Here is a 25,935-nt window from a genome sequence, read left to right as displayed (position 1 = left end):
ATCCAAAACTAAAAAGTAAAAATGTGCTAATTGAGGATCCATTAAGTATTTCGTTTACAATCAGATGAGATTTGAACCCCAAAACTGGAGAGCTGAGAGCTGACTTATGCCCCCCAAATGAAATTATTTTTGGAGTCATTATTTGATTATAGTGATTTGTGTTACGAAAGGCTGACTAGGGGGCAGGCAGCACACACAGACAATGATTCACACTGACAATCACACCTATAGAAAATTAATGTTCAATTCACCTCCAATGCATGATTTTGGAATGTGGGAGGAAGCCAGAGCACGGAGAGAAACACGGGGACACGGGGAGAGCGTACAGATTCTACAGGAAATTCATAGGGCGAATTCGAATCCAAGACCTTCTGCACTGAGGTGCATGTGCTTTCCAGTCATGATCGTGTGTAATGAAATAAAATTCTCTCACGGGGCGTGCAATATTCGGCCTTAAATTATTCCTTTAAAAGGATGGATGGATGGATGGATGGATGGATGGATGGATGGATGGATGGATGGATGGATGGATGGATGGATGGATGGATGGATGGATGGATGGATGGATGGATGGATGGATACCTTATTGATCTCTGGGGGAAATTCAGGTTTCCAGCAGCGTTCATACCACAGAGTGGGTATATAAAAGACATACTGATGACATGAGTGCAACTCAATAGGCTTCTAGAAAAGGCTGCCACTCACAACGGCGCCACAAAGAAAACCAATAAGTGCAAAACTTAAAAGTCATCAAAGCAAAGCAACAAAGACAATAACAAAGGAAAAAAGTGACACCGGCTGGTGAGAGGCTTAAATATTATAAATAATCCTGAGGTGCGTCACATAGCCCCCCCTCAATACCTAGAACACCCCAAAACACAAAAGAAAATCTCCACAGGGTTTACAAACTGGTGTAAGGGCAGTTTAGTTTAGCGGGCGAATCGCGGTCAACAGCCAATGGACCGTGGTTGTGAATTGTTAAAACATAAAACAGGCAAACGAGGTGGAATGTATGAAAATAAATTTGCTTCACTGCAGAAATATGAATCATTTAATGAACACAATGTGTCACATCATTGGTGAATGAAGTTGTTCTGCTATTATAGCCATAGTTAATATTTTGTATGACTTCCATGAGCTTGAAGGACTGCATCCATGCGGTTCAAAAATGATTCATACAATTTATTGATGAAGTGATCAAGAATAGCAAAGAATCCAGTCTTACATGCCTCCCAGAGTTCATCAAGATTTTTTGGGTTTGTCTTCCAAGCTTCCTCTTTAATTCTATTTCAAATATGTTCAATGATTTTCATGCCTGATTTTCTGGGTGAATCTTGCATCCATTTGCGGGCGCTGTAGTGCAATTCAACTTAAGATTCACTTTCTGCCACTTTTCCAGCATCTATCTGTTTAGCAGGCAATACGCCTTGGCAAATGCCACAAGGTTTTTTATCTGCCTTTTCTTTGGATTTATTATATATTTTATTAGTCATTTATATTATTTATTATTTTCTTTTTATTCTCTCTCTCTTTCTCTCTCTCTCTCTCTCTCTCTCTCTCTCTCTCTCTCTCTCTCTCTCTCTCTCTCTCTCTCTCTCTCTCTCTCTCTCTCTCTCTCTCTCTACATATATATATATATATATATATATAAATGCTTTATCATAATAAGAATATAAATAAGAAGAAAATAAATAATATAATGTGTTTGTGTGCACGCGAGGCAAAATCAGACACTTACACATACTCATATAATACTTGGGGTGTAGATGGTTGAGAGGGTTACGTTTATTTCCCCTTCCCATTGGTCGAGAGAAATGGAATCAGATGACGTAGTAGTTCCGTGTTTCCGAGTCCTTCGAGGAGGTAACTGTCGGTCATTGTGAATGGAGACACGAGTCACGACTCGCCGGGTTCCCGTTATCAAAGGTAAGAATGGGGCCAGCATGGCAATTGATGGCTATCACTCGCTTGCTGGCCACTAATCTTATTAGTGGCTTTATCTGTTTGTAGAATGAAGTGGCGGTTCATTTGAGAGGGAAGCGTAGAATAGCGTTCGACCAAACTGTTCCTCGTCTCCGTTGGCGGGCATCAACGGTTGCTCAAAGCCGAGCTGGCACACTTGGACGAGCGGCGGCTGTTGTCCTCTTTGCTACCGATTTTTTGAAAATGAATACAAGGCCGACGTGTTTATATTTAACTACAAATAACGTGGGGTGAGTCTGTGTTGTGGCGCAAGTGAACGGGAAATGTGGCAATGCTGAGACTGATTACTCAGGTCGCATCTTTGACGTAAAAATACATTGACTAATTCACTTGACAAATACTAGTCAGCCAATGTTCCACAACGCAGTGACGTGTACACTTCAAGGCAGACTCAGTCGAGTCTTTTATGTCTTGTTTTAACTTCCGATCATAGTCATTATGTGATAGTTCAGGTACGTTTTGTTACGGCTGCCGTAAGACAATTTATTTTGACACAATTTCATTAGCATCTTGCCGCATTAAAAACGGTTTCGTAGTTGCCGGGTCATCATCACCTGTGAGGTCAATGAGGAGGCGAGCTTGACCTTCGCACGATGGGCTGCGTGCTGTGATTGGTTGGAAGACGCTCATCCATTCCAAGTTCCTTGGCTGATTACATACAGTGGACACTTTTTTTTGCGGTTCAGCCTGACGGGTCTTGCAGATGCTGATGAATGTTGGTCATTGTGTGGTTTTGCTCACAGAACCGACTTTGATTCAGACTTTGACATCATTCTTTTGAAAGATCAGTCAACTCAATTCAACTTTATAATCCTTTAAAAACAACCATCACTACGTCTCTTGAAGATAAATAACTGGAAAGTATGCTTGAAGTTTCCTGGATCCTTTTGTATTGAATGTACTGTTTCCTCAAACTTGCCATAAAAAAATATGAATAATTTTGTGAATGATTTTTTTAAAAATTAGTATTCCTAAAATAACTTATCTCACCGCTCTCAGATCCTTTAAGTCTTGAAGGGGACTGAATCTAAAAACAATACCTTAAATGGCATTACATTTTCAAATCAATCTTTCAAAAGTCAAAAGAATGTTAAAGGCTAAGTAGAGTTTTTTTTATTGTAATTAGTCTCAAACCTAAAAATAACTAATGCAGAAAATTACAGAATGACTCTTGTGGTAAGATTGCGCAATCACAATGGAAACAATAAAATAGCAATTCTTAAGAACATCTGTGAGTCATATGTGTAATGTAGCAATTTAGGACTATGAGGGACTGAGGATGTAGAGAAGTTGGCCTTCAATGTCATTTCAAATTGTATCAAAAAGTCATGAATCTAACTTCTATTAAACTGTAGCGTAGCTTATCTAGTAGTTACGATTCATTTTTAGGTGTGATTTAAAACATCTGATTATGGTTCTCGTAGTTGTAATGGATCGGATGTGCCGTACTCAAATTATTTTCTCTCTTCAAATATCAAATCATCACGTGTCAAAAAAAATTGCATTTATTCAAATGCTTTATCCTTTGGTCATTATTCAAAATGTGTTACTGCTCTTCTGTTCCTTATTCTCATAGTTTGTCATTTACATAATGTAAAATCTAGGGCTTGTCCGGTTTTGTGATGCAGGGCGCCTACACATTGGGGTTCACCCTGGTAAACGAGAGAGTATCCTCCCTCCGTCTTCGGGTGGGGGACGGGTCCTGACTGTTGTTTGTGCCTATGCACTGAACAGCAGTTCAGAGTACACACCCTTTTTGGGGTCCTTAGAAGAAGTGCTGGAGAGCTAGTGGCGGAATGACCCCCCCCCCCCCCCCCCCGGTGGTCTATTGTTGGACTTCTGTGCTCGGCACCAGAATTACTAGAAAATAAAATTCCTTAGATTCTGATAGAAAAACTTCCTTTGATTTTGTTTCCATCAGAGAGCACCAGGCTGAGGACAAGGACGCACTTCAAAGCTTAAAAGGTCTTGAATTATGCGCTGAAGTTCCCATGTCTTGAAAGGGCATATTGACACTTCTTGATTAGGTGTCAAATATAACACTGTTTGCTTTTGTGACAGGCTTTTATGTTTTAATTTCAGTTCAATACCTTGGGATCTGAGGGACCGTGGACGTCGCGGCATTGCTGGGCTTCATAGTTCTCCCCTAGCCTTTTAAGCATTTCCCTACCCCATTTGAAGCATCCCTATCCCTCCCCATCACATCCACCACGGTATGGCTTTCCAGTCAGATACTGTCCAGTCTATCCTCCTTTTTCCAGTCCACCTTGTGGTGTGGCTCTACTCTGTCCTCTCCTTCCTACCATGGTACTACATGACCGGTGCCGGCCAGAAGAACGCCATGTCCAAGCGGGTCAAGGCTCGCTCCACTTCAGGATGCGCGGAGGGACCCTATCGCTCTGTGGACCACTTTGGCACGCTGGCCAAGGAAGACCTGCCGGGCAAGAACACTCTAGATAAGTTGTTCGCATTCGCAGTGGAGCGCTTTGGAGATTCGCCGTGTCTTGGCACCAGAGAAGTGCTGAGTGAGGAAAACGAGATGCAGCCCAATGGGAAAAATTTTAAAAAAGTTAGTACATACGTCATTTATTCATTTGAGGCTAACCTATGTCATTTATTCATTTGAGGCTAACCTTATTCGTTTTGTGTACAGTTTTTGATGACTAATGGCTTCGTATTTGTGTATTGACTCCCGTTAGCGGATCCTTGGTGATTACAAATGGCTCTCCTACAACCAAATTGACTCACTCGCCAGTCAGTTTGGAAGCGGATTGACAGCCCTCGGACAGAAACCCAAAAGCACTATTGCAATCTTCTGCGAGACCAGAGCCGAATGGATGATAACTGCCCAAACATGCTTTAGGCATAATTTCCCATGTGCGTATTTACATTCTCTTTCCTGTGAATTGTGTCGAAAACACAGCGTATACATGTTCACTAAAAAAAAAATGTTTTCTCACTAGTGGTGACATTCTATGCAACTTTGGGAGAGGAGGCGATTGCATTTGGACTGAATGAAACTGGAGTTTCTCATCTTGTCACTAGTGTGGAACTGCTCGAGACAAAACTAAAAGTGAGTTTATCCCTCTGCATCATCATTACCATCCGCCTTGCCTCCTCTCAACTTGCTCTATACACTCCAAATAGTGGTTGTCCTAATAGACAATGAGTCTCAAATAATCACCACAAAAAATAAATATGAATTTCTAAATATTGAACTTGCTTTAGTTTTCCCTCACAAAGCAAATTAAACAGGCCTATTTCCAACATTTGCAGTTGTACCGGCTTTTGTACAAATAGCTTCCTCGCAAATATAAGCCCTAACAAATAAGCACTGAAATTGGCATGTTCAAAGCTAATAAAACAAGAAAATGTCGGGATGCTTTGCCCTCTCGCGGTTTACTTCCATGCTTAAATTTCTGGTTGGTGGTGACAGCTTTTCTCACCGTGTGTGTGTAATTTCTTGAGGATTCAGTTTACAAGTCTCTTTTTACTCTACTTCAAGCTCCTAGAGAAACTGTGGTGTCCTGTACATAGAGACATGAGCAGATTCAGAGCAAAGAAAAAATCTTTTCTGAAAGTATTTTGACTCCCCATTTGTGCTCTTGTTTGTCCAGAATGTGCTTCCAAATATCCCCAAACTGAAACATATAATCTATGTGGACCAGAAGAAAGTGACCACAGCAGGGTACCCGGCAGGACTCTCTATCCACAGTATGCAAGAAGTGCAAAATCTGGGCGCACTGCCTGAAAATAGTGAGTGTTCTGTCACACCTTGACCATGTACAATACTGCACCAAGAGAAATTCTCATACTCAGTTTGAATGTGTGAGGTGTCTTAGCAACTTCAAATTCTAGTTATTTGTGATTGTGCTTAGCAGCAGAAAAACGTATACCTGGCTGTTTACATTCCCGAAACACTCAAACACCATTTGTGCACAGAACACATTGAAGTATATTTTATTGATTGTCCACTTGAGTGGCTTTGATTTCCAATTGTTAAATGATTATTTATCTCTGGTCACTGTTACTTTATTCAGGTTCTCCGTCCGTAATTTCAGAGTCCTTGCCTGTAAACATTTTCCGTTTTATTTACCTAATGAGAAGAACTCTAATAACCGTGGGTTAGCAGCAGCAATGTTTCGCAAAGACTCCAGTTTGTTTTGGATTCTGTGCCCTGTTTAGAGTTTCAACAGTAGTGCTTGTGGTTCATTCCAAGAGGTCAATTCTGGTCACTCCTGATCGTTGCATCCGAGTCCAGCCGTCCTCAGTTTATCGGTTGCACCTTTGTGCTAATTGCACACTCGTTAATTATAATCATAGTTTTTAACTTAAGGTTGTGTATCTACAGCCAGATTTGTTTTTGTAAGTTAAAAGAGAGACAAAAGCAAGCAGGGTCCATTTTTCTCCTACAAGCTCAGTTTATGAATATTTTGATCAGGGAAATGAAAAAAGCCCATTCATTTTGTAGAAATAATGAAACCTTTAAAAATGCTTACTGTTAATGAGGAATATGGCCACGGCCCCTCCCCTCCCTTCATGTCTTGGTGGTCATTTGAGGGAGCGATCGCAATTTGTCCATTGGAAATCATTGTCAATACATCGCTTAAAATGTCAAAATAAGGAGGCTCAACCAGCTTCTAAATGTATGTAGACATCTCTACTTAGGTCCACTTCAACCTCTGAAAACCAGTTTGCCTTTTCATGGCTGACTCCCCACGTGCCGTTTCTGTCACATCTGTTTGTTTTCTTTCATAAGTTACCATATTGTGTTTTGCACCGTAGGGAATGTGCATAAACCAACAGTAAATAATGTAGTTGTTGTTGTTGTTTTTATTAAAAGGATGTGTCTGTTTTGCAGTGGGAAAGGAACTTGTGAAGCCGGAGCCGTCTGATCTGGCTGTGGTCATGTACACCAGCGGCTCCACTGGGCGCCCAAAAGGAGTCATGATTATCCACAGTAATTTGATTGCAGGAATGACAGGCCAATGTGATCGCATCCCTGGACTCGGGTATGTTCAAATATTTCGAAAACACATAGCCTAAGGCAGGGGTCGGGAACCTTTTTGGCGGACAGAGCCATAAAGGCCCATTTTTTTAAAATAATTTCCCGTGAGAGCCATACCATTTATAAAAAAATAAAAAATAAAATAAAAAACGCGATAGGTTAAATACAATTAAATGCATGTATTTTAATTAAGACCAACGACTTTTTGAGTGTACTAATGCATTATTTTTAATAATGTTTTTAACATCGCCAAAAGAGCCATATCTGGCTCGCGAGCCATAGGTTCCCGACCCCTGGCCTTCTAACTACAGAATGAATCCCCCAGACGAAAGTCAGAAGCCCCTTACATTTTTGAAATCCAAATTGGCAGTTGCAAAACAGACACTAAATCATCTGCTGTCCCATTCATTCATTCATTCATTCATTCATTCATTCATTCATTCATTCATTCCCTCAGTTACAGAATTGCCAGAATCTCACGTGCTGACAATAGAGACTGTGCATGGCAGAGATGGCACAGCGTGTTATTAGAAAGAAAGAAGCAAAAAATGGTTTGATTATACTGGCACGCAGCCCTGATATACAGCACTGAAGATGTGTTTCCATGCCCATCACAGCTTTTACTGTGTCCCCACCATTTTTCAGGAAGTTGTGGTTTTAGACCAGAAACAGTTACCGGCACTACTAGGCACTTTGATGTTAAGGTTAACCACCCCCTGAGATGGATAAAATCAGGTGGATTATTTGACGGGAGCCTTATTTATTTTCTCTGAACAATATTAATCAGAACAGCATGTGGAGCGCATAGAACAAGACAATTTTGATTTGACTTTACCTAAAAATGGGTCATTGTTTTCTTGATTGGTTGTCATGGGCAGTGCTTGCTCAGGGGTCACCAACTGTGCTTGAATATTTTCCAACCACAACACAAGATGTGGCCACACAGATCTCACCTCTTTTTACTTCTGTGCCTAAACAGGCCCAAGGATATTTACATCGGCTATCTGCCTCTGGCTCATGTGCTGGAGATGACTGCGGAGATCAGCTGTGTCACGTATGGGTGTCCGATAGGCTACTCTTCCCCCCACACACTGTCAGATCAGGTAAATGTTCTGCAGGGTCTTCTTCAGTCATTTTGTGTGCTTGCTACACTTAGTTGTCATAGGCTCTATGCGGTGGGTTAATTTTGTGTCTTCTTGTTCTTCCAGTCCTCAAAAATAAAAAGAGGAAGCAAGGGAGACTCCTCTGTGCTTAAACCCACACTGATGGCAGCTGTGCCGGTAAGAATCATGTTGGTTTTTCCTCTATTCCCCTGCTCAGCTCATCGTTTCTTCTTTTGCCCCACCAAATAGGAAATTCTGGATCGCATAAACAAGAACGTGATGAGCAAAGTGCAGGAGATGAGCTATGTTCAGAAGATGCTCTTCAACCTGGGCTACCAATACAAACTAAAGCAGATCAGGAGAGGCTACGACGCACCTCTCTGCAATGCGTAAGGAATTGTCTTGCAACAACTGTTTTCATGTTGCTACTCGCAAAGTACATGCAGAGTAGCAGGTTGAACTTGATAAAATTATAAGGTGTGACACATACGTGTCCTTGTTGCAGCCTGTTGTTTAAAAAAGTGAAGAAGCTGCTGGGCGGGCGAGTGCGGTTGATGCTGTCGGGAGGAGCTCCTTTGTCCCCGGCTACACAGAGGTTCATGAATGTGTGCTTCTGCTGCCCCGTGGGCCAAGGCTATGGCCTCACTGAAACTTGTGGAGCAGGCACCATCACTGAGGGTAAGGCTGTAATCACACAACCACTGATCAGACTTTTTTTTTGGTGTGTTTTGGCTCTGGACTTGCACGCTTTTGCCTGGTAGAACAAAAACAATCTGTTTATCTGTCTATTGATGTTCTTGCCAGTCAGCACAGATATTTTATCATGAAAGTAATACATACTGTCAGGATGGAGTGCACACAAAATGGTTACATTGTACAAAGAAATAACAAACTAAGACTAAAGTAACTAAATGTGCAAACAGAAGGGAATTCTTAGCCCATGAGGTAGGCATCAGTGGCACCCTGCTGACAGATGGTGGAGAGCATGAGCACCCACACGCTGGTTGGCTCTTACTTACCGCACAGAGACAGGCGGCAGGTTACTTGGGCGAGCAGGCTCAGGAAATAATTGGAGGCAAGCAACCAAGACCTTCCCCCTTAAAGGCCTCGGGCCATAACGTTACAATACACATGTATTTATATTGCGTGTATAATCACTGATAATATATCTTCAAGCATTCCAACAAAAGGTTTAACTGTTTTTCAAATTTCAATCATGTAACCACTCAATGGCAGTGCCAACTTTTTCTATTTTTTGTTTAAACATTGACGGACATTCAGCATATCTATGCACAAATGTAAATCGAATGAATTAGGACGGAAGCAGCCTTTTTTTTTTCCCCCAGCCTCGTCTTTTTCTAATAGTGCTTCACAAGTGATTTTTTTTGTCCATGTGAGCATAGATTTCGGCAAAACAATTGTGTATAGTGTAGTAGATCTTTTTGACCGCAGCGGATGTGGAGAGTTTGAAGACTAGCCAAAAAAATGGTCAAAGGAGGAAATCATTCTTTGCTTGAACAAAAAATAAAGCAACCAGCAAGAAGTCTATCTTTCAGTTACAGTGTGTACCTCGCACATGATATGCACATGAGTCATTCTCTCAATCGGTTACGTTTAAAGGAAGAACTTGACCACTGACTCATTGTGTTACCTTCCAAACATTGTGGAACGTCAGAGAGAGACTGTTGACCTTGACTAGTCGACTGGAAATTCTGACAAAAAGGATACATCTGTTACAGTTTAACAAGGCTTGAAATGATTGCAAATCAAGAACTTCAGTTTAGGAGCAGCTCCCAGGTTAATCTCAGTGAACTGAAGCCAAGCTTTTATTAAACAATAAAAATATGAAAATCCAATGATTCGCTAATTGTTTAGCTAATTGTGTGTCCAGATACAGTATATTGCATTCCCTCAGTTTCTTGACAATTCCTCACCTATCAGCTCTTAGTGCCACTCCTTTGCTTGTGCAGACAATGTCTCATTGGCAATTAGTCTGAAAAAATTTACAGGCTCTTTCAGATGAACATGAGAACGCACTTGAATATTTATGAAGAAAGTAAAAGCTTGGATTTGCAATTAACAGTTCCCGTCCCTCCAGAAATGTGCGCAAACACGGAACAATTAGAACGTGTCTGCTTTTAATCAAGGGGATCTGTACCAGTTTTACTTTGAGGATCAGAAACACCTTTTCTTAAAATGCACATTACTTCCTAGCTTTTGACTTTGCAGTCTTTCTGTAGAAATTCAGTTGACTCACAAACCATTAGAACAGTTTTATTGCCATATCCGATAGAACAACAGTACAATTAATTTGGAATGTCCTGAAAAAGTAACTACGTACTGGTGTACAGAGCAACAAACGTTAAACAGGTTAGTCAAAAGTTCAACAGCAACTGATGCCAGAAACATGAGAGCTATGAAGAAACACCCAAATGCTGTTTTCGCAAGTAAGGCATATGCCACCAAAAAATAAATGTCATTCACTTTAAGTTAATTTCATAATGTCTATTTCTATACTCACTTTAAAAATGGGTTGCTTCAACAAAAAGGTCCTGTCTATGTACTACAAAACAAAAGCTAGACTTCTGAACTTGTATTTTATCTTTTGATATGAATCCCTAATGTCTTCAGTATAACACAAAAACAAAGAAATTGACCTTGCTGTTCCAATAATTTTAGAGGGGGGCCATATAGTGATGATGCACAAAATAATTTTTCTGCCATACAGTTGCAGACATTAGCACCGGCCGTGTTGGGGCGCCACTTATTTGCTGTGAGTTGAGACTGCGGGACTGGGCTGAAGGTACGGTATGTCTGTTGGAACAGACTTGCTGCCTCTTGTTGCACATTCCAGTGATACATCCGTCCGTCTATTGCTGCCTTATTGGATGTCTCCATTTTCTACTTTAATTAGGCGGCTACACCAGCAAAGATAACCCTAACCCTAGAGGCGAGATCCTGATTGGCGGCCCAAACGTGACCATGGGCTATTTCAAGTACGAGAGTAAGGATGAGGACTTTTTTGTGGACGAGAGTGGTCAAAGATGGTTTTGCACTGGTGATGTTGGTGAGGTGTACCCAGATGGCTGTCTCCAAATAGTAGGTATGTATCATCACAAAAATGACTGGATTGGCTTCCTTGTGTTAACTTTTTCTCTTTTTTATATCCTTGTTCAGACCGTAAAAAAGATCTGGTCAAACTGCAAGCGGGCGAGTACGTGTCTCTCGGTAAGGTGGAGTCGGCCCTGAAGAACAGCTCCCTCATCGACAACATTTGTGTTTACGCAAACAGGTGAGTCACATGCAACCATTGCAAATGTGCCAACAAAGAGGATGAGAATTGGCTTCTGTCCAAGTTCAAGGCCCAAATGTTCAAAAGCCAAAACCAGGTGTGGCTGTTGCACAGGAAAAGCAACAAGGGGAAGGAAATGTTCCGTTTTAGTGAGGGCAAGTGACCAGAAGGTGGCAGCAGTCTTCATGAATCAGTCAACTGATGCAGCTATAAAATCTGGCACGCATGAGTCGTTGGCTCGATTCGCCCCCATTTCCAACTAACATATTTTGAATGCGGCGTGTATTCAATTAATTTCCCTGTCTTCCTTATCCTACCCATTAGTGACCAGAACTACGTGATCAGCTTTGTGGTTCCCAACCAGAAGCGGCTGATGCAACTGGCCAAGCAGAGGGGTCTGGATGCATCTTGGGAGGACATATGCACCCACGATGACATGGAGAAAGAGGTCCTGAATGAAATCAAGGCGGTTGCTGCTAAAAGTGAGCTCATACTCTTAGGACGATTCTATCTCCATCTCTTTTACCTTTGACACAATGTCATTGAACCTGTCTTCTCATCCTTGTAGTTAAACTCCAGCGCTTTGAAACTCCTGTGAAGGTCCATCTGAGCCCAGAGCCATGGACACCTGAGATGGGTCTTGTCACAGATGCATTCAAGCTAAAGCGCAAAGAGCTTAAGAACCACTATCGCCACCACATCGAGAGGATGTATGGTGGCAAATAAAGTCGCACTCTTTCCCAGCCAAGAGGCTTCATTTCAGCTTGGCCACTCTTTTTTCCCTGTAGTTTCCTGTGAAGTGTGTGGTTTTTTTTTGCTGTCTGTGTTCCAGATGGACTTAAATGAAAATGAGGTGAACACAGAAGATGCAGCTTTTGATCCACCTGTGCCACTGGTGTGTAGAAGTAGGATGGTTAAAGATGACCATGGGTTACTGGTTTTTTGGAACGAACCCTTAAACAAAAACTCACTCCTCCACACATTGCTAATACTGTGCTGCCTGTGTTACAGTCATTGAATCATTACTGATAACGATACTTTTTTGTAGTTGGAGTACTGATGTTACTGTGCCTTCAGTCTGCAGCACTTGTCGTCAGTGGTTTTATGTGACGTTTTGTTCACAAACTGTTCAATGTATCGACAGCCATGCGAAAGGTTTACATGGAGCGTTAGGTCATCAACACCCCCTATCCAGAGATATGCTTGACAACCTTTACTTAATTTATTTTGGCTAATTTTATTCTTGCTATTTATGTCAATGCTGAAAAAGACCAAATGTCCAACCATAAATGACTCAGGAACACCAAGAGCAGATGTTTTATTTTGGGACAATGCCAAAAGGATTTTTGCTTGCACTTTCAGCACACGCTGAGCAGGTTACTTTGTTCACGATAAATGGCTAAAGACCATGCTTGGTGGTAGCAGCTACACCTTTAGCCTTTGTAAAGGGGAAACTGATCAAGTCAGTATGGTGTTTGTTTGTATTTTCATGAACTTGTTTGTATACTGTACACAAACTACTCCATCCTAATCACAGGCCTTACTGTTCAAGCTATTCTTGAAAATAAAACCCTTTTCATACTAAATGTGGATCTCATTCCCCCTCTTCCCATTACAAATCTATATACATCAAAAGACAATTTAGCTGAGGACAATCAGCTATTCCAGTCTTGAAAACGAAAACAGTCACTAGCAATCTTCCACACGGGTTGATCGTTGTTTGGAGACGGCTGAGCCGTTAAAAGAAAATTCTGGTTGAAGAAACGCTGCTTGTTCCCTTCAAACTTGACTGTTCCGCCGGTGACTACAAGTAGAGTCATCTGACCTTGAGTTGCTTGATCTGTGAGCCAAGGAATACACAGGTGATATTTAAAACAGCTGATGATTTTTCTGTATACAGCCTTCAAAGGAATCCATTTGTATTCCCATTTGGGACGTCACTAACCGTGAACTGGTTGACAATCCAGTGTTTGGACTTGGAACTCGCTAGAGGGCAGTGCCTCAAAGAACTCTCCCAGGGCAACTAGTCCGGACACAGTGTTTCCATTCCACACCAAGGTCGCCTTATCCAGGTAGAGTCTGGTGAGGTTCTGAGAAACAAGTAGTGAGAGGTCAGAAAGCCGTACAGTACTGTGATCGTATGACAGGAAAGCACCTACTGGTATACAGACAATGCAAGGACAAATAATCCCAAGTAACAGTAAAAAAGTTTCTGTGTCCACTTTAGTTGTACAACTTGCTGTTCTCCAGTATGTTGAATGGCAAAATTTGCATTTGATCTGAGAATGGACCAATACATTATTTCAACACAAGATGACATCATGATGTTCTCAAAGTGGCAACTGAGTTGAGACATAAAGACTGGAAGAGTCACAGAAAGGCAAACAAGTGGGCATCCTTTAATTCCTTGGTTAGTTCATGGATTAACCACCTGTTGAGCATTTTACGGTTCACCTTGTTGTCAAGGGAACGGATGTACATAACGCATAGAAGCATTGAACAGTTGGACATGTGCGTTTGAATTGTATGCATGTACATTACATTGTCAATAGAATTGCCAAACTTAAAAATCTCAGTGTACACGTTTTTGTTAGTGTAAATATGGTTTTGTTAATGTATAACACACATATATATATATATATATATATATATATATATATATATATATATATATATATATATATATATATATATATATATATATATGTGTGTGTGTGTATGTATAGACTTCAGGTTGAAGTGGAATAAATAGTGAGTCAGTTTGCGACAGCAAAGCTTGTAACCTCGAAAATTTTAATCTCATAAAACTCTTTCTAAAATAATTCCAAGATGTCGAAAGAGAGCTGGTTTGAGAATAATTTACATTGTCATTGCACCAATTGAACAGCCACTCACCCTTCTTTTCTTATCCATGCAGTCGTAGTATATGGTGACGAACTCCTCCGAATACCTGCAAGACTGGTCCACGTGAGTCCTGAAATCCTGCGGGATGGGGAAACGGTTTGCAAACAAATTTGTGTTATTATTCATGAACACGTGCAAGTCAAATACTACGAGCAAGAGGCTAACTGGCGGTTGCCGAAAAAAGTTTCATTTGTAGCTTACCAGCATCGCTGCCATGAGCAAAAAAATGTATGCTATGTCTCGGAATGAAATAAAAGCGTTAGCAAGAGACGTATAACACAGCAATGTTCTTTGTATTATTTCAAATTGCTTGATTTGACGCTTGCTTAACGGTGGCATAGACGCTTATTTACTTCCTGCTAATGTAGCTTGAACTACCAAAATAAAACACAGCTGTGGGTCACATACAATGCAGTTACCAACTAGGTTTGTTATAGGCTTTTTTATTTATTCACATATTACTTATGTTTATCTATAGTTGTATATGCATCTAAAATATACAGCATTTCAGTGTAACACCTTGGAAATGTCTCGCGTTTGCTTTTATTGTGACGAGTTCATGAGTTGTATGCGGAAGTAGAAGTTATAATTTCCTGAGTCATTCACCCGTGGTTCAAATTCGGCAGTGTACGCATATGCACAAGTTATTATTTTCCGAATACATTTCGGCACAATATATTTAAGAATGGAAGGGTCTGTCTCAAACGTTGACGTGTGTAATTTGGCATATTTGGGCCAGTTTGAGAAATTAAAAGAGTGCATTACATCTGATAAAACCCTTGCCTGCAAAACGGACCAGGTAAAAATTCGTTTTATTTGACGTGATAAGAGAATAGCAAAGTCTAAATGCTCAATTTTGCACGTTTCTCTTGTTTCAGGATCACAGAACGGCCTTGCACTGGGCTTGTTCGGCTGGCCATTTCAACATTGTTTCTTTTCTGCTTGACCTGGGAGTTGAAGTGAACATGCAAGATGATGTATGAATTAAAACACAGTACTGTACATTTAGATAAAACAATTACTCTTTCTACTGTTGTCCACTAAAAGAAAATCGTTTTAGGTTGACTGCATACTAGAAAGACGACAGGATACAGATCCTCTTTTACATACAAAATAACAACAATGTACTCAAGTATATATAAATGTATTGACTATTGGCTGGAAAGCAGTAAAATAATATAAATAAAAAGTGACGCAAACGCATCACAAGGGTTAAAATAGGGACGAAGCCAGGGAAATATTGATTGTCGAATGGAAGAACTCAAAACGACAGCCCTTGTTGATGTTATTTCCAGGCTGCATGGACCCCTCTTCACATTGCATCATCTGCAGGTAGAGAAGACATTGTCAGAGCACTAATAGCCAAAGGCGCTCAGCTAAACTCTGTAAATCAAAATGGATGCACTCCTCTACATTATGCCGCCTCCAAGGACAGATATGAAGTAAATATCTAACTTTCTTAACTCTCCCTCCCGCCCTCTCCCTCTCCTCCCCTCCCTCTGACCTTCTCCCCCATCATTCTCTCTCTCTCTCTCTCTCTCTCTCTCTCTTCCCTTTTTCACTCTGTGTGTGTGTGTGTATAAATCAAATGTAATTACAAATCATAAGTTACGGAAAATGATGCAGTAGATATTGTGGTAGATGTATGGAGGGATACAGTATATTTAAAAAGTGGAAAAAAAATGCACGCAGTTCCGTTAACATAGTGACAGCCGGTAACATTACGTTAGTTGCTTCGTTGGGCCACAAAAAAATGTTTGACACCGTTAACGAAAACTGCATTTCTTTTGTTCAGATCGTATCCTCTGATGAAAAGTTGTGAAAGTCATTTACATATGAGAAATCTTGAACTTGTATTTATATCTATTGTGTATATATACTCAAACAGTATAAGTGAATGGATATTGAGATATAACTTGGAACCACTTTGGCAGTCTTTAAAGGAACACGCGATGTGAACAAAGTAGAAAATCAAAGCAAAGTAGGCTTATTTCAATCCTCTTTCCTAGATTGCCTTGCTCTTGCTTGAAAATGGAGCTGACCCTAATGCCACAGACAAACTTGATTCCACTCCACTTCATAGAGCCTCCGCCAAGGGCAACTATCGCCTGATCCAGCTGCTTCTCAAACAGAGTGCTTCGACCAACATCCAGGACTCGCAGGGCAACACAGCACTGTATGTTTGGAGCAACACTTGTCCTACCACTGAACCATGAAAGCATGATCTAAACTACTTAAATCAAGCAATGTGGAAGTGTTAAATGACAAAAGGTGTATTTATATTTGCAACTATTTTGCCATTTTGTTGAACCAGCCACCTGGCGTGCGATGAGGAGCGGGTTGAAGCAGCAAAGCTGTTGGTGGAACACGGAGCCAGCATTTACATTGAAAACAAGGAGGAGAAAACGCCTCTCCAGATGGCCAAGGGCAGTCTGGGCAACGTACTTCGTCGAATTGTGGAAGGATGATCCATTGACTACTTAAAGGTGCATTTTCAGCTTCATCCAGACCTGAGACAAGTTTGGCTTCCTCAGCGGCACAGATGGTAACATATCTGACCAAAAACACTGAAATGCACTGGCCCAAACAACAAACCACCCTTTGTGACATTTGATGTATTGCAAATTGCCTAATAAAATCAGTGTTAAGCTTCTTTATTTTGTGTGTTTTCTTTTGTGTACTCTGTTGCACATCCACTGCAATCTTGGCGGATGAAGCCAGAGCGAGTCACCGTCTCATTCGTTTTTTTGTGGTGTGGGTCCTCAAAATTTCAGTGAACGTTAACTGTTTATTCCACTCAGCGACACAGTCTACAGTAGGGATATCAAACTCATTTTTTTTCGCCTGCCGCATTGTAGTCATAGCTTCTTTCGGAGGGCCATTATGACTGTCAACCCAAATAAATGTACGAGCACCTCATATACAGTAAAAGCTACAAAGGAAACTGACAAAGAAATCGTTTTCTAATCAGATGAGTAAAAACTGGTCAAATATTACAACAAAAAAAAGGATATTATTAAAAGTGAAGACAATTTGCAATTGTAGTAATGACTAGGGGTGTAACGATACATCGATACACATCGATTAATCGATATAATGCTCTACGATTTATTGGCATCGATGCTAAACGTAAACATCGATTTATATCGCCGTGTTTGACCTCGGACATTAGACGCGACTTTATTTTGAAATCCAGTTCATTGTTGCTTGCTTCCTCTTTCCGGGAGCAGTGCGCGGCATTGCTGCACGTGAAAGGGGAGTCGACAACTAGTACGCGGCTCCTGGGCTGGTGCTATGGCTAGTGTCCAAAAAGACGAGGAAATTGGCTCCCCTTTAGGCTTCAAGTCATTCTTTGGAAGCACTTTGGATTCCAAAGAAAAGATGGCTCAACGGACAAAACACGTGCAGTTTGTAAATCCTGCCATGCGGTGATCAAATATTCAGGGAGCACGAATCTCGCCGCACATTTAAAGAAAAAACACGACATCAAAGTTCAGTGTTAAAATAAGCACTTTGTATACTGCAATACTCTTGTAATTTCCTAAATAAAGAGTTTGCAGTACCTTGTTGATTTTGCGCATGAATTGTTATAAATCAGGATATTATTCTATCTTTTTTTATTAAATCGATGTTTACGTTTAGCATCGATGCCAATAAATCGTAGAGCATTATATCGATTAATCGATGTCGATGAATCGTTACACCCCTAGTGCGCATTATACATGGGTACAAATCCGGATATGATAGAGAGGCGGCCATTACAGATGCGCTTTCTTCTCTGCTGTTCACTTCAAACACGCTCCATACGAACACAATGCTCTCGTATCAGACGCTTGCTCGATCACCTGCTCGTTTGCTGTCACAATGTACCCTACACAAATCCGAAACATTTCTTCGCTATCGAGTTTGCTAGCGCATGCGCAGTGATACTGACCGGCAGAATAACATCCGGTTGTTCCCAAAGATGATCTTTTTTCTGAAATAATTTTACGTTTACGGACTTAAGTAGGAGTCAAAATTTAGGTGCATATTATACATGGGTACAGGCTTTTTTCCAGCATCAACATGCCATTTCTAGGGTGCGTATTATACATGGGGGCGCATTATACATGGAAAAAAACGGTACTTTGGTAGAGAAACTTGAAGTGACAGGTAGGATTTGAGCTGGGCGTGTTTTCATCACATTGAGTGGTGTCTGACAGTTGAGGCGTAAGCTTTATTTTCCGTGATTTGAACCACTAATTTGGGGTTCTATTATAGACTTTGGAAACCTATGCTCTCTGTGTTAATATTGGGCAACTGAGTAAAAAATAAAAATAAAAAACAAAGCATGTCATCTATTAACACTTGTTCGTTTTTTTAAAGCGTGTCAAGCGAGCGTTTGGCACTTTGATGAGTCTCTTTCATAATTCATGCGTTGTTGTGTCAGTGTTGGCTTGTGAGTGAAGGATTCGTTCAAAAGAACGAATTCTTTTCAGTGAACGAGAGTGAACAAATCACTTTCTAAAGTGATTCGTTCTTTTTTCAGTTCATATGACTTCAACCAGTAGGTGTCGGCGCTGGAGAGACTATGTCTCTCAGCTGGCCTGGGAACGCCTTGGGATCCCCCGGGATGAGCTAGATGAAGTGGCTGGGGAGAGGGAAGTCTGGGAGTCCCTCCTGAAGCTGCTGCCCCCGCGACCCGACCCCGGATAAGCGGAAGAAGATGGATGGATGGAACACCTGAAAATGGCGGTGTACCTAATGGAGTGTCACAGCGGGTGTGGCACTTTTCACTTTCCGTGAACTGAAGCGTTGATTTTTGATTATTTGATTTATAAATAAAAAATTTTAAAAAAGCATCCGTGTGTGTGCGTGTGCGTGTGTGTGTGTGTGGTGGTGGGGGACGATTCGTTGAGCGATTTGTTTGAACGAATCTTTTGAGTGAACTGACTCTAAAGATTCAGTTCACTTAAAAGAACTGCAATGCACATCACTATTGTGTCACGTGGGATGCGCAAACGTGGTGCGCACCAGTCAACCTTTGAGCAACTACTTCCTGAAAGGGTCGCGTCATACGATACACCTCTTTCATGTCACTTCTAAAGAAGTCATTAAAGTTGTTGTTGGATTAAAGCGTGACGACCGGGACAAAGGTAAAACTTATTTTCTTTAACTCTGACAAACAAAAATAATTCCAAGCATATGTAGAATTGTAGAATAGCTCGGGCTAGCATGTTACTGCTAGCACGAAGCTGTGAATGCAAAATGACAGAGTCCTATGCCTGCGTGTGATATCTTATGTTTATTACTTCCCCAGCGTGACTTCCAGCTCGCTCAAAGCCGCGTGAGTCGTTTCAGACGCTGTGGTTGGAAATTGTAATGACGCTTGTCTATGGAATGGAATACGTAAAGCCAGCAAATGTGGACTTTACCCTTGTTTCCCCCCTCACGCAGTTGCAGTTACTTGGTGATTTAGTTTTGAATGTGGAGTTTAAAGAGCAAAGACTGCTTATCGATTATTGTCTGTGACTGCTAGATGTACGGTTGCATCAATTAAAAGTAAGCTCTAACATCAAGTTTTGAAATGCGTATAATAAAACAACATTCTTTACCTCCTGCCAATTACAAAATATAAAATAACGCAGTGCAGTTGAATATCACTCAAAACTACAGCAGCAATCATCTACAATGCTTTTCTAGTATGTTCGAATAAGGATTTGAGAATAATCGTCAATAGATGTTTTGTACATGTAAAGCCCTTTGAGACTGCTTGCGATTTAGGGCTATACAAATAGACTTGACTTGACTCGACATGATATCAAACTTGATAAGTCGAGGTAAATATTGGTCTGTGTTGACAGGGATTGTGTTGCTGGGTTGCTGAGTGCTACACCCTGTTCTCACGTGTGTATGAGTCTGAAGACAAACTTGTCTCATTCAGCCGTGCCCATCACACCCACACGCACACACACGCTATGTCCCAACATATCTTGGACGGGTTGTAATAATATAATAACCATGAGCAGGTTAAAAAAAAACGTATTTTATTATTTTCCATTGAGCCCAATTTATTTTAAATGACAAATAGAATATTTGATTAATTAGTAATGAAAGGTTTTTTGGAGCTGAAAGTACTTTTGCTTCACTTTGGTGCTTTTTTTGAGGAAACTATTTTCAGTTTTCACTTTCAAGATTTGAGATCTTAGTACTTTTTCTGATTAAACTATTTTCACTTTTCACTTCCATTATTTTTTAATTTGAGGTCTCATTTCTTTCATGTTCAACTCTTTTTTTCCGATTTAGATCTTTTTCAAAACTATTTTCAATTTGAAAAAACCTTTCGTATTTTTATTTTGAATTCGTACGTTGTTTTATTTTTCAACATTCAAGCTCAACATGTTTATTTTCAGTTTCAAGTTTTATTTTTTCCAAGTATGCTTTCTTTGCAAGTAAGATTTTTCAAGTGCAAAACTTTTGACCCAATCTACCCCAGTTGAACTCACACCGGACGTATGTTAACCACCTGACAAGTTCAGAAAATATTATGATGGCAAAAGGAAGAAACGACACCACCCAGCGTTGAGAAGATGAATTTGACACAATACGTCCCTCATAATTCTCTCTCTTTTTCTCTCTCACTCTCACTCTCTCGTGACCTCTCGGGTAGCCCCCCATGCTACAGTGCCCAACTGCCCATGATGCATTGTCATTTCTAGTGGCTGGGATTGAATGAGTTGAGTGAAATGCTGTTTCTTTCCGACAGGACATTTTCTTTTGGACAAACACACGACACATTTGAAAAATGGCACTAGAGAGGAAAGGTTAAAAATCAACATTCAAGCCATTTTGTTTGTGTTCTCAATTGCTCTGCCTTGGCCTTGTGACAAGAAGGTCAGCTTACTTAAGGTACAGATGTAGCTATTGCCACCGGAAGTACATCGATGGTGAAAACGTCTCGTAGGCTTCAAGTCATACAGAAGATGTCTAACTTTTCCTGGTCTCTCTACACCCCCTCTTCACCCACTCTTCCTTCTACTCCAAAGTAGCAATCCCCCGTTTGCTGCTATCATGTCAGACCTCACAGAAGATGGTGTACTCGAGAGCGATTTCATGGCCGACTACTCCCAAATGAGCGACCGTCTCCATTCATTCAACGGCTCCACTCTGGCAGAGCAGGTGCCCCCAGAGCGACTGGCCCGGGCTGGATTCTACTACACTGGTCCTGCCGATCGGGTTCGCTGTTTCAGCTGTAGGATGAATGTGGAAAACTGGTGCCGGGGAGACATACCTGTAGAGAGGCATAAGGAGGTAAGATGGCATGGAAATGGGGAACACATCCTTCTTATGATCTGCGTCATCATATACTGCATTTGAACTCAATTTTAGGTTTCCCCATTGTGCACGTTCCTCAGCTGCACCCATCGCACCAATTTCCAGCACAGTACACAGCTAACGGGCTCCAGATACAATGAAGTTGACGAAGACATGGAATATCGTTTGAGAACAGGGGAGGTGGTCGATGAGTCCACCTACCCAATGGTCCCTCATATGAGGAGGGAAGAGGCCAGACGTCAGACCTTTTCCACCTGGCCACCCACTGCTCCTGTGACACCCAGCGATCTGGCGCAAGCTGGCCTTTACTACCTGGGCCAAGGTGACCGGGTTCAGTGTTTTTGCTGCGGCGGCATGCTTGGTGGCTGGGAAGCAGAAGACACGCCCTGGGGTGAACACAGCAAACATTTTCCCACCTGCTTCTTCGTCCTCGGCCATGACGTGGGAAACGTCCCAGCCGAAGGGGGCACGGGACTGGAGAATCCTCGCAGTGCACCTCAAGGCAGCACTTATATCTCTATGGGGAGTTTCCAAGAGAGGCTGCGCAGCTTTGCAGGGATTCAGCACCCAATAGATCATGTTCGACTAGCAAGGGCTGGCTTCTACAGCACAGGTATGGCAGTAATCAACACATGTGCAATGCAACCTCCTCAGTTCAACATTTGAAGTTAATCACAAATGTGAGTCTTTACGGAGGAAAAAAATGAAAAGAATTTGTATGAGAACAATAGGGTCCTTGCAGTGTTCACGGCTCATGCCCGGGCCCTAATAATCATAATTGTTTTTTTCCATAATAGTCTCGCGCCACTGTGCAACTCAAACTAAATAATAAAGCAAAATACTCGTGCTTCTAAGACGCCTTGCAGACAAGCAATCAAGAGGGAACAACTGGAATGAAGAATTGTAAAATTAGTGTAGGTACTGTATTTTCTCTTGCTGTTTATGTAATCGACTTCAATGAAGTGTTTAGGGTTAATAAGCCTTTCCTGTTTGCCACCACTGATACCCTTCTGTAATAGTAGTAGCATCACACACGCACGCACGCAAAAACACACACAAACACAAATACATTTGTGGAGTTAATCCGAGATGCTTATGATCTGAAGGATGGTGGTTTGAATTTGTAGTTTGCTCCACTGGGTTTCTTTTGGGAGTTCCACTGGATCAACATTCAGTGTAATGATGTTCTGAATTTTCTCTTATGCCTGAATATCATTTGTTTTTGTGTGTGTGCATGCATATGTGCAGGGGAAAGAGACATGGTGATGTGTTTTCATTGTGAAGGAGGATTAAAAGGCTGGGCGCCTGATGAAGACCCGTGGGAAGAGCATGCCAAAAGTTATCCTGGGTAACAAGAACCACAGCAATTCCAACATGCATGCATTTTACTTTGTGTTCAAAGTCAGTGAATGCCATTCCATTCCTCAACTAGATGCAGGTTCGTGTTAGCAGAGAAAGGACTAGAATTTATCAACACCATCCAGCTGCAAGGTCCTCAACAAAACAAAAATGTGAGCCTACAATATGTACAACATACAACATGATTTTGTAAATAGTACAGTTTTTGTTTTCAAAATGATGACAGTTAGGCTATAGAATTTATTATTTCTGTTATTGTTTCAAAGGATGTGAGTGCAATCTGTGTACCTGAATCAGGATTATAATAGTTTGGAATTGTTCACCATAGTTTGTTTTTATTTTGATAACTTTTGGTTTTAATTTATTTATTTTTTAATTTGTTTGTTAGAGCAGGTCATTATGTAGTCTTTATTCGTTTCTATTTTCAAAATACTTAGTTTTGGTGTAGTTGTTGCTAGTTTTAGTATTTTAATGTTTTCTTTTTTATATAGAGTATTTGAGTGCAAGGTAAAATAAGTCACTAAGTATTGTTTGATAAAGTAAGGTTATCTAAAATTTTCAAATGACTGACATTTCTGTACTTATTATGGATGTCAGCAATACTGAAAATCAAAACATTTGAAATTAACCAAAAAAGCTCATTTATAACATAAAGTTGGTTTCAGTTAGTTTTACAAATGTAAGATGGAGTTGTAATCGTTTTTTTTTATTGTTTGTAGTTTTTAAATTTATTTCATTTAAATAAAAAAGGTGATTTATGATTTTTTTTTCTTCGATTTGAGTTATTTTTAGATTACTGGTATATTCTCTTAGCGTCCACCATAAATGTTCTTTTCTTAACCACACAGAATCTTGAAGTATTTTTTTAATGTTGAACTTGTTACACTACTTGGCTAATCTTTATGCAACTCTGAGAATGGGTGCAACCTTTGCACACACTTATTATATTACTATGTTGTACCTGAAAAGAGGTAGCAGCAGTTTTTTGTCAACTTAATCTTGTGGTGGTCAATTTAGTTATTGAGTTTTGAAAAATCTTTTCTAACTATGAACGTGTTTGTTTTCAGACCTCAAGTCATCAGAATGGATTTACAGCATACCACAAAGGTAAATACGTACATTTGTAGACTAGATTCCCTCCCACAACTTGTTTGTTTTGTTTGTTTATTTCGAACATTAAACGGAATACAAGAAAAAAAGTAAAAAAATACAGAAACTGATAACTCCATAGTACAATAGAACATTGAAAAAAAAATGACATTGCATTATAATTTTCCCTTTATTATAAATTCATATTTGTTCAAAAGGGAGTAGAAGGAAGCCTAAACTTATCTGACTCTACCCCTTGTAACTACATATGTTTTTCTTTGATTCTGTCAAGATTTTGACCATAGTCAAATATATTTTAAAAAAAATAATTAAAATAAATACAAAAGCAACTTAAACAGCTTCACAGCATATTACGGTATCCCATCAATATTTTGTCCTTGTACTGCAGTTCTTTAGTTCTTCACTGCTGGTGTTCCATAATTCCACACCTTTAACTGTTATACAATGTAACTTCTCACCAAATCTGTTTTAAACATAAGTGTTCCTCTTAAATAATAGGTACTTTCCCTCCACTCAAACAACCTCTGGATACCGTTTGGCAATTGATTATTTTTTTCATGTCACTTTTTTGAGCTATAGGATCCATGTTTTCTTAAAAAGAAAAAGCCAGTATTAACCCTTTTAATACTTTTTATGCTTGCTTTTTGTTTGCAGATGTTGATTGTACTGACTTGTTGGGACTTGGGAAATGCACACACCTTTCACCGTGTTGTCTCAAATGCGACGGCACAAACAAGTTGCCTTGTAGCCGTAGATGAGTCCAATCAGAATAATTTGACAGGTCTTACTACAGATCGTCAGTGGACCACTTTTGCAATCAGGATGCCAATTTTAGTTTTAATCAGAATAAATCTCAAAATATTTGTTTCCATTTCTATTATCTCCCTTTGTTTTTTTTTTAGCAGTACTATACATCACAAACGTTTGCTAACATTAATAATGGTGTTGATCAGTCAAATGAAATACAAGTGGGAAAACTTCAAAATACAAGACTATATGCAAGTGAATCAAAGTCCCTCCCCTTGTATCATTGTAACAATCAGTAAATGATAAAAATGCTTTCAAAAAGACTGTAAATTAAGAATGGAATTGGAAACCATGCTAGAATTCACATTATTTACTTTAATCCTGTCGGAGAAAAAAAAAATTGTGATGTAATTTTGCCTCTAGCCCTGTTCTGGTATTTATATACCACAAAGAAATAAAACGTATGTTGTGTGCGCTCATGTTCTGATGATGAGTAAACTTTTTTTTTTTTTTCCGTCTTTCAGATGATGACCCATTGGAAACAATACGGAAACTGCAGAGGGAAAAACAGTGCAAAGTGTGTATGGATCGAGATACTTGTGTCGTTTTCATTCCGTGCGGTCATCTGGCCACCTGTGAGGAATGTTCACAGACGCTGACTAAGTGTCCAATTTGTTGCGGGGCCATTACGCAGAAGGTCAAAACTTACATCGCTTAAGAAATATTTCGTTTTTCCCGATAAAGCTTTCTGTACTGCGTTCTTACAATCCCTTACTGTGTTTTAATATTAAGTGTAGATAGCCTGTAATATTGCAAAAGATGGTACAACAACAAATAGTGGCTATTGAAAAGCAAATCAAGAGTATATTATCAAATATTTTTAAATAGGGGAATAATTAGTGCAGAAACATTACATATTTTTTTCCCACGTTCCATTCCAGAGGTGCCTTTGACTGCTTTTCATTTGATGTTTAGAACAGCTCAAAATGACCTAATAACTTACTGTATTTATCTTGAATTAATTTGTGTGATTTTTTTATTAATAAATACTTTTACGTTTATTTATCACCCCATGGCTATTTCTGTTTAAATAGATTATAACTAATATAAGTAAT

The 25,935-nt window shown here is 40.1% G+C and overlaps 4 protein-coding genes across 9 annotated transcripts; 3 read left to right on the top strand and 1 right to left on the bottom strand.

Annotated features, from left to right (window-relative positions):
- Positions 1-1,816: 1,816 nt before the first annotated feature.
- Positions 1,817-12,972, top strand: acsl4a (acyl-CoA synthetase long chain family member 4a). 4 transcript variants are annotated; one of them, XM_061280580.1, is made up of 16 exons: positions 1,841-1,926; positions 3,905-3,948; positions 4,066-4,552; positions 4,683-4,860; positions 4,947-5,056; positions 5,601-5,739; positions 6,845-6,995; positions 7,971-8,094; positions 8,200-8,271; positions 8,344-8,483; positions 8,600-8,772; positions 10,823-10,897; positions 11,009-11,197; positions 11,272-11,386; positions 11,711-11,868; positions 11,955-12,972. In XM_061280580.1, exons 3-16 carry the CDS (start codon positions 4,199-4,201, stop codon positions 12,110-12,112), a joined length of 2,136 nt encoding a protein of 711 aa, XP_061136564.1. In that variant the 5' UTR covers positions 1,841-1,926; positions 3,905-3,948; positions 4,066-4,198; the 3' UTR covers positions 12,113-12,972. The 4 variants fall into 4 exon arrangements, with proteins under 4 accessions (XP_061136556.1, XP_061136564.1, XP_061136578.1 ...); XM_061280594.1 differs by lacking the exon at positions 1,841-1,926 and having other exon boundaries at positions 4,066-4,196; positions 4,319-4,552; XM_061280586.1 differs by lacking the exon at positions 1,841-1,926 and having other exon boundaries at positions 4,066-4,196; positions 4,316-4,552.
- Positions 12,690-14,655, bottom strand: nxt2 (nuclear transport factor 2-like export factor 2). The gene is made up of 4 exons (XM_061280609.1): positions 14,492-14,655; positions 14,282-14,368; positions 13,332-13,476; positions 12,690-13,226 (listed from the first exon to the last, which is right to left on the bottom strand). Exons 1-4 carry the CDS (start codon positions 14,627-14,629, stop codon positions 13,042-13,044), a joined length of 555 nt encoding a protein of 184 aa, XP_061136593.1. The 5' UTR covers positions 14,630-14,655; the 3' UTR covers positions 12,690-13,041.
- A 217-nt stretch (positions 14,656-14,872) lies between these two features.
- psmd10 (proteasome 26S subunit, non-ATPase 10) lies at positions 14,873-16,943 on the top strand. The gene is made up of 5 exons (XM_061280705.1): positions 14,873-15,089; positions 15,169-15,267; positions 15,586-15,732; positions 16,300-16,466; positions 16,605-16,943. Exons 1-5 carry the CDS (start codon positions 14,976-14,978, stop codon positions 16,756-16,758), a joined length of 681 nt encoding a protein of 226 aa, XP_061136689.1. The 5' UTR covers positions 14,873-14,975; the 3' UTR covers positions 16,759-16,943.
- A 2,344-nt stretch (positions 16,944-19,287) lies between these two features.
- xiap (X-linked inhibitor of apoptosis) lies at positions 19,288-25,881 on the top strand. 3 transcript variants are annotated; one of them, XM_061274139.1, is made up of 8 exons: positions 19,305-19,425; positions 21,036-21,178; positions 21,316-21,580; positions 21,659-22,217; positions 22,853-22,952; positions 23,037-23,115; positions 24,031-24,070; positions 25,345-25,881. In XM_061274139.1, exons 3-8 carry the CDS (start codon positions 21,341-21,343, stop codon positions 25,536-25,538), a joined length of 1,212 nt encoding a protein of 403 aa, XP_061130123.1. In that variant the 5' UTR covers positions 19,305-19,425; positions 21,036-21,178; positions 21,316-21,340; the 3' UTR covers positions 25,539-25,881. The 3 variants fall into 3 exon arrangements, with proteins under 3 accessions (XP_061130114.1, XP_061130104.1, XP_061130123.1); XM_061274130.1 differs by lacking the exon at positions 21,036-21,178 and having other exon boundaries at positions 19,288-19,425; positions 21,319-21,580; XM_061274120.1 differs by lacking the exon at positions 21,036-21,178 and having other exon boundaries at positions 19,295-19,425.
- Positions 25,882-25,935: the final 54 nt, after the last annotated feature.

Source organism: Syngnathus typhle, linkage group LG1, assembly GCF_033458585.1.
Source record: "Syngnathus typhle isolate RoL2023-S1 ecotype Sweden linkage group LG1, RoL_Styp_1.0, whole genome shotgun sequence".
NCBI classification, from domain to species: domain Eukaryota; kingdom Metazoa; phylum Chordata; class Actinopteri; order Syngnathiformes; family Syngnathidae; genus Syngnathus; species Syngnathus typhle.
The sequence above is the reverse complement of the archived record's forward strand: the minus strand, read 5'-3'. Positions and strand labels throughout refer to the sequence as shown.

Excerpts from the sequence above, each read along its gene's own strand:
- acsl4a (XM_061280572.1), top strand. The coding sequence starts at position 4,199 with ATGGCTTTCCAGTCAGATACTGTCCAGTCTATCCTCCTTTTTCCAGTC. Across the intron at positions 8,272-8,343 it reads CACTGATGGCAGCTGTGCCG|GAAATTCTGGATCGCATAAA; the intron begins GTAAGAATCATG and ends CCCACCAAATAG. Across the intron at positions 11,198-11,271 it reads TGGCTGTCTCCAAATAGTAG|ACCGTAAAAAAGATCTGGTC; the intron begins GTATGTATCATC and ends ATCCTTGTTCAG.
- nxt2 (XM_061280609.1), bottom strand. The coding sequence starts at position 14,629 with ATGCCACCGTTAAGCAAGCGTCAAATCAAGCAATTTGAAATAATACAA. Across the intron at positions 14,369-14,491 it reads TGCTCATGGCAGCGATGCTG|GATTTCAGGACTCACGTGGA; the intron begins GTAAGCTACAAA and ends CCCATCCCGCAG. Across the intron at positions 13,227-13,331 it reads GGATTGTCAACCAGTTCACG|ATCAAGCAACTCAAGGTCAG; the intron begins GTTAGTGACGTC and ends CTTGGCTCACAG.
- psmd10 (XM_061280705.1), top strand. The coding sequence starts at position 14,976 with ATGGAAGGGTCTGTCTCAAACGTTGACGTGTGTAATTTGGCATATTTG. Across the intron at positions 15,733-16,299 it reads CCTCCAAGGACAGATATGAA|ATTGCCTTGCTCTTGCTTGA; the intron begins GTAAATATCTAA and ends CCTCTTTCCTAG. Across the intron at positions 16,467-16,604 it reads TCGCAGGGCAACACAGCACT|CCACCTGGCGTGCGATGAGG; the intron begins GTATGTTTGGAG and ends TTGTTGAACCAG.
- xiap (XM_061274130.1), top strand. The coding sequence starts at position 21,341 with ATGTCAGACCTCACAGAAGATGGTGTACTCGAGAGCGATTTCATGGCC. Across the intron at positions 21,581-21,658 it reads CTGTAGAGAGGCATAAGGAG|GTTTCCCCATTGTGCACGTT; the intron begins GTAAGATGGCAT and ends ACTCAATTTTAG. Across the intron at positions 24,071-25,344 it reads ATTTACAGCATACCACAAAG|ATGATGACCCATTGGAAACA; the intron begins GTAAATACGTAC and ends TCCGTCTTTCAG.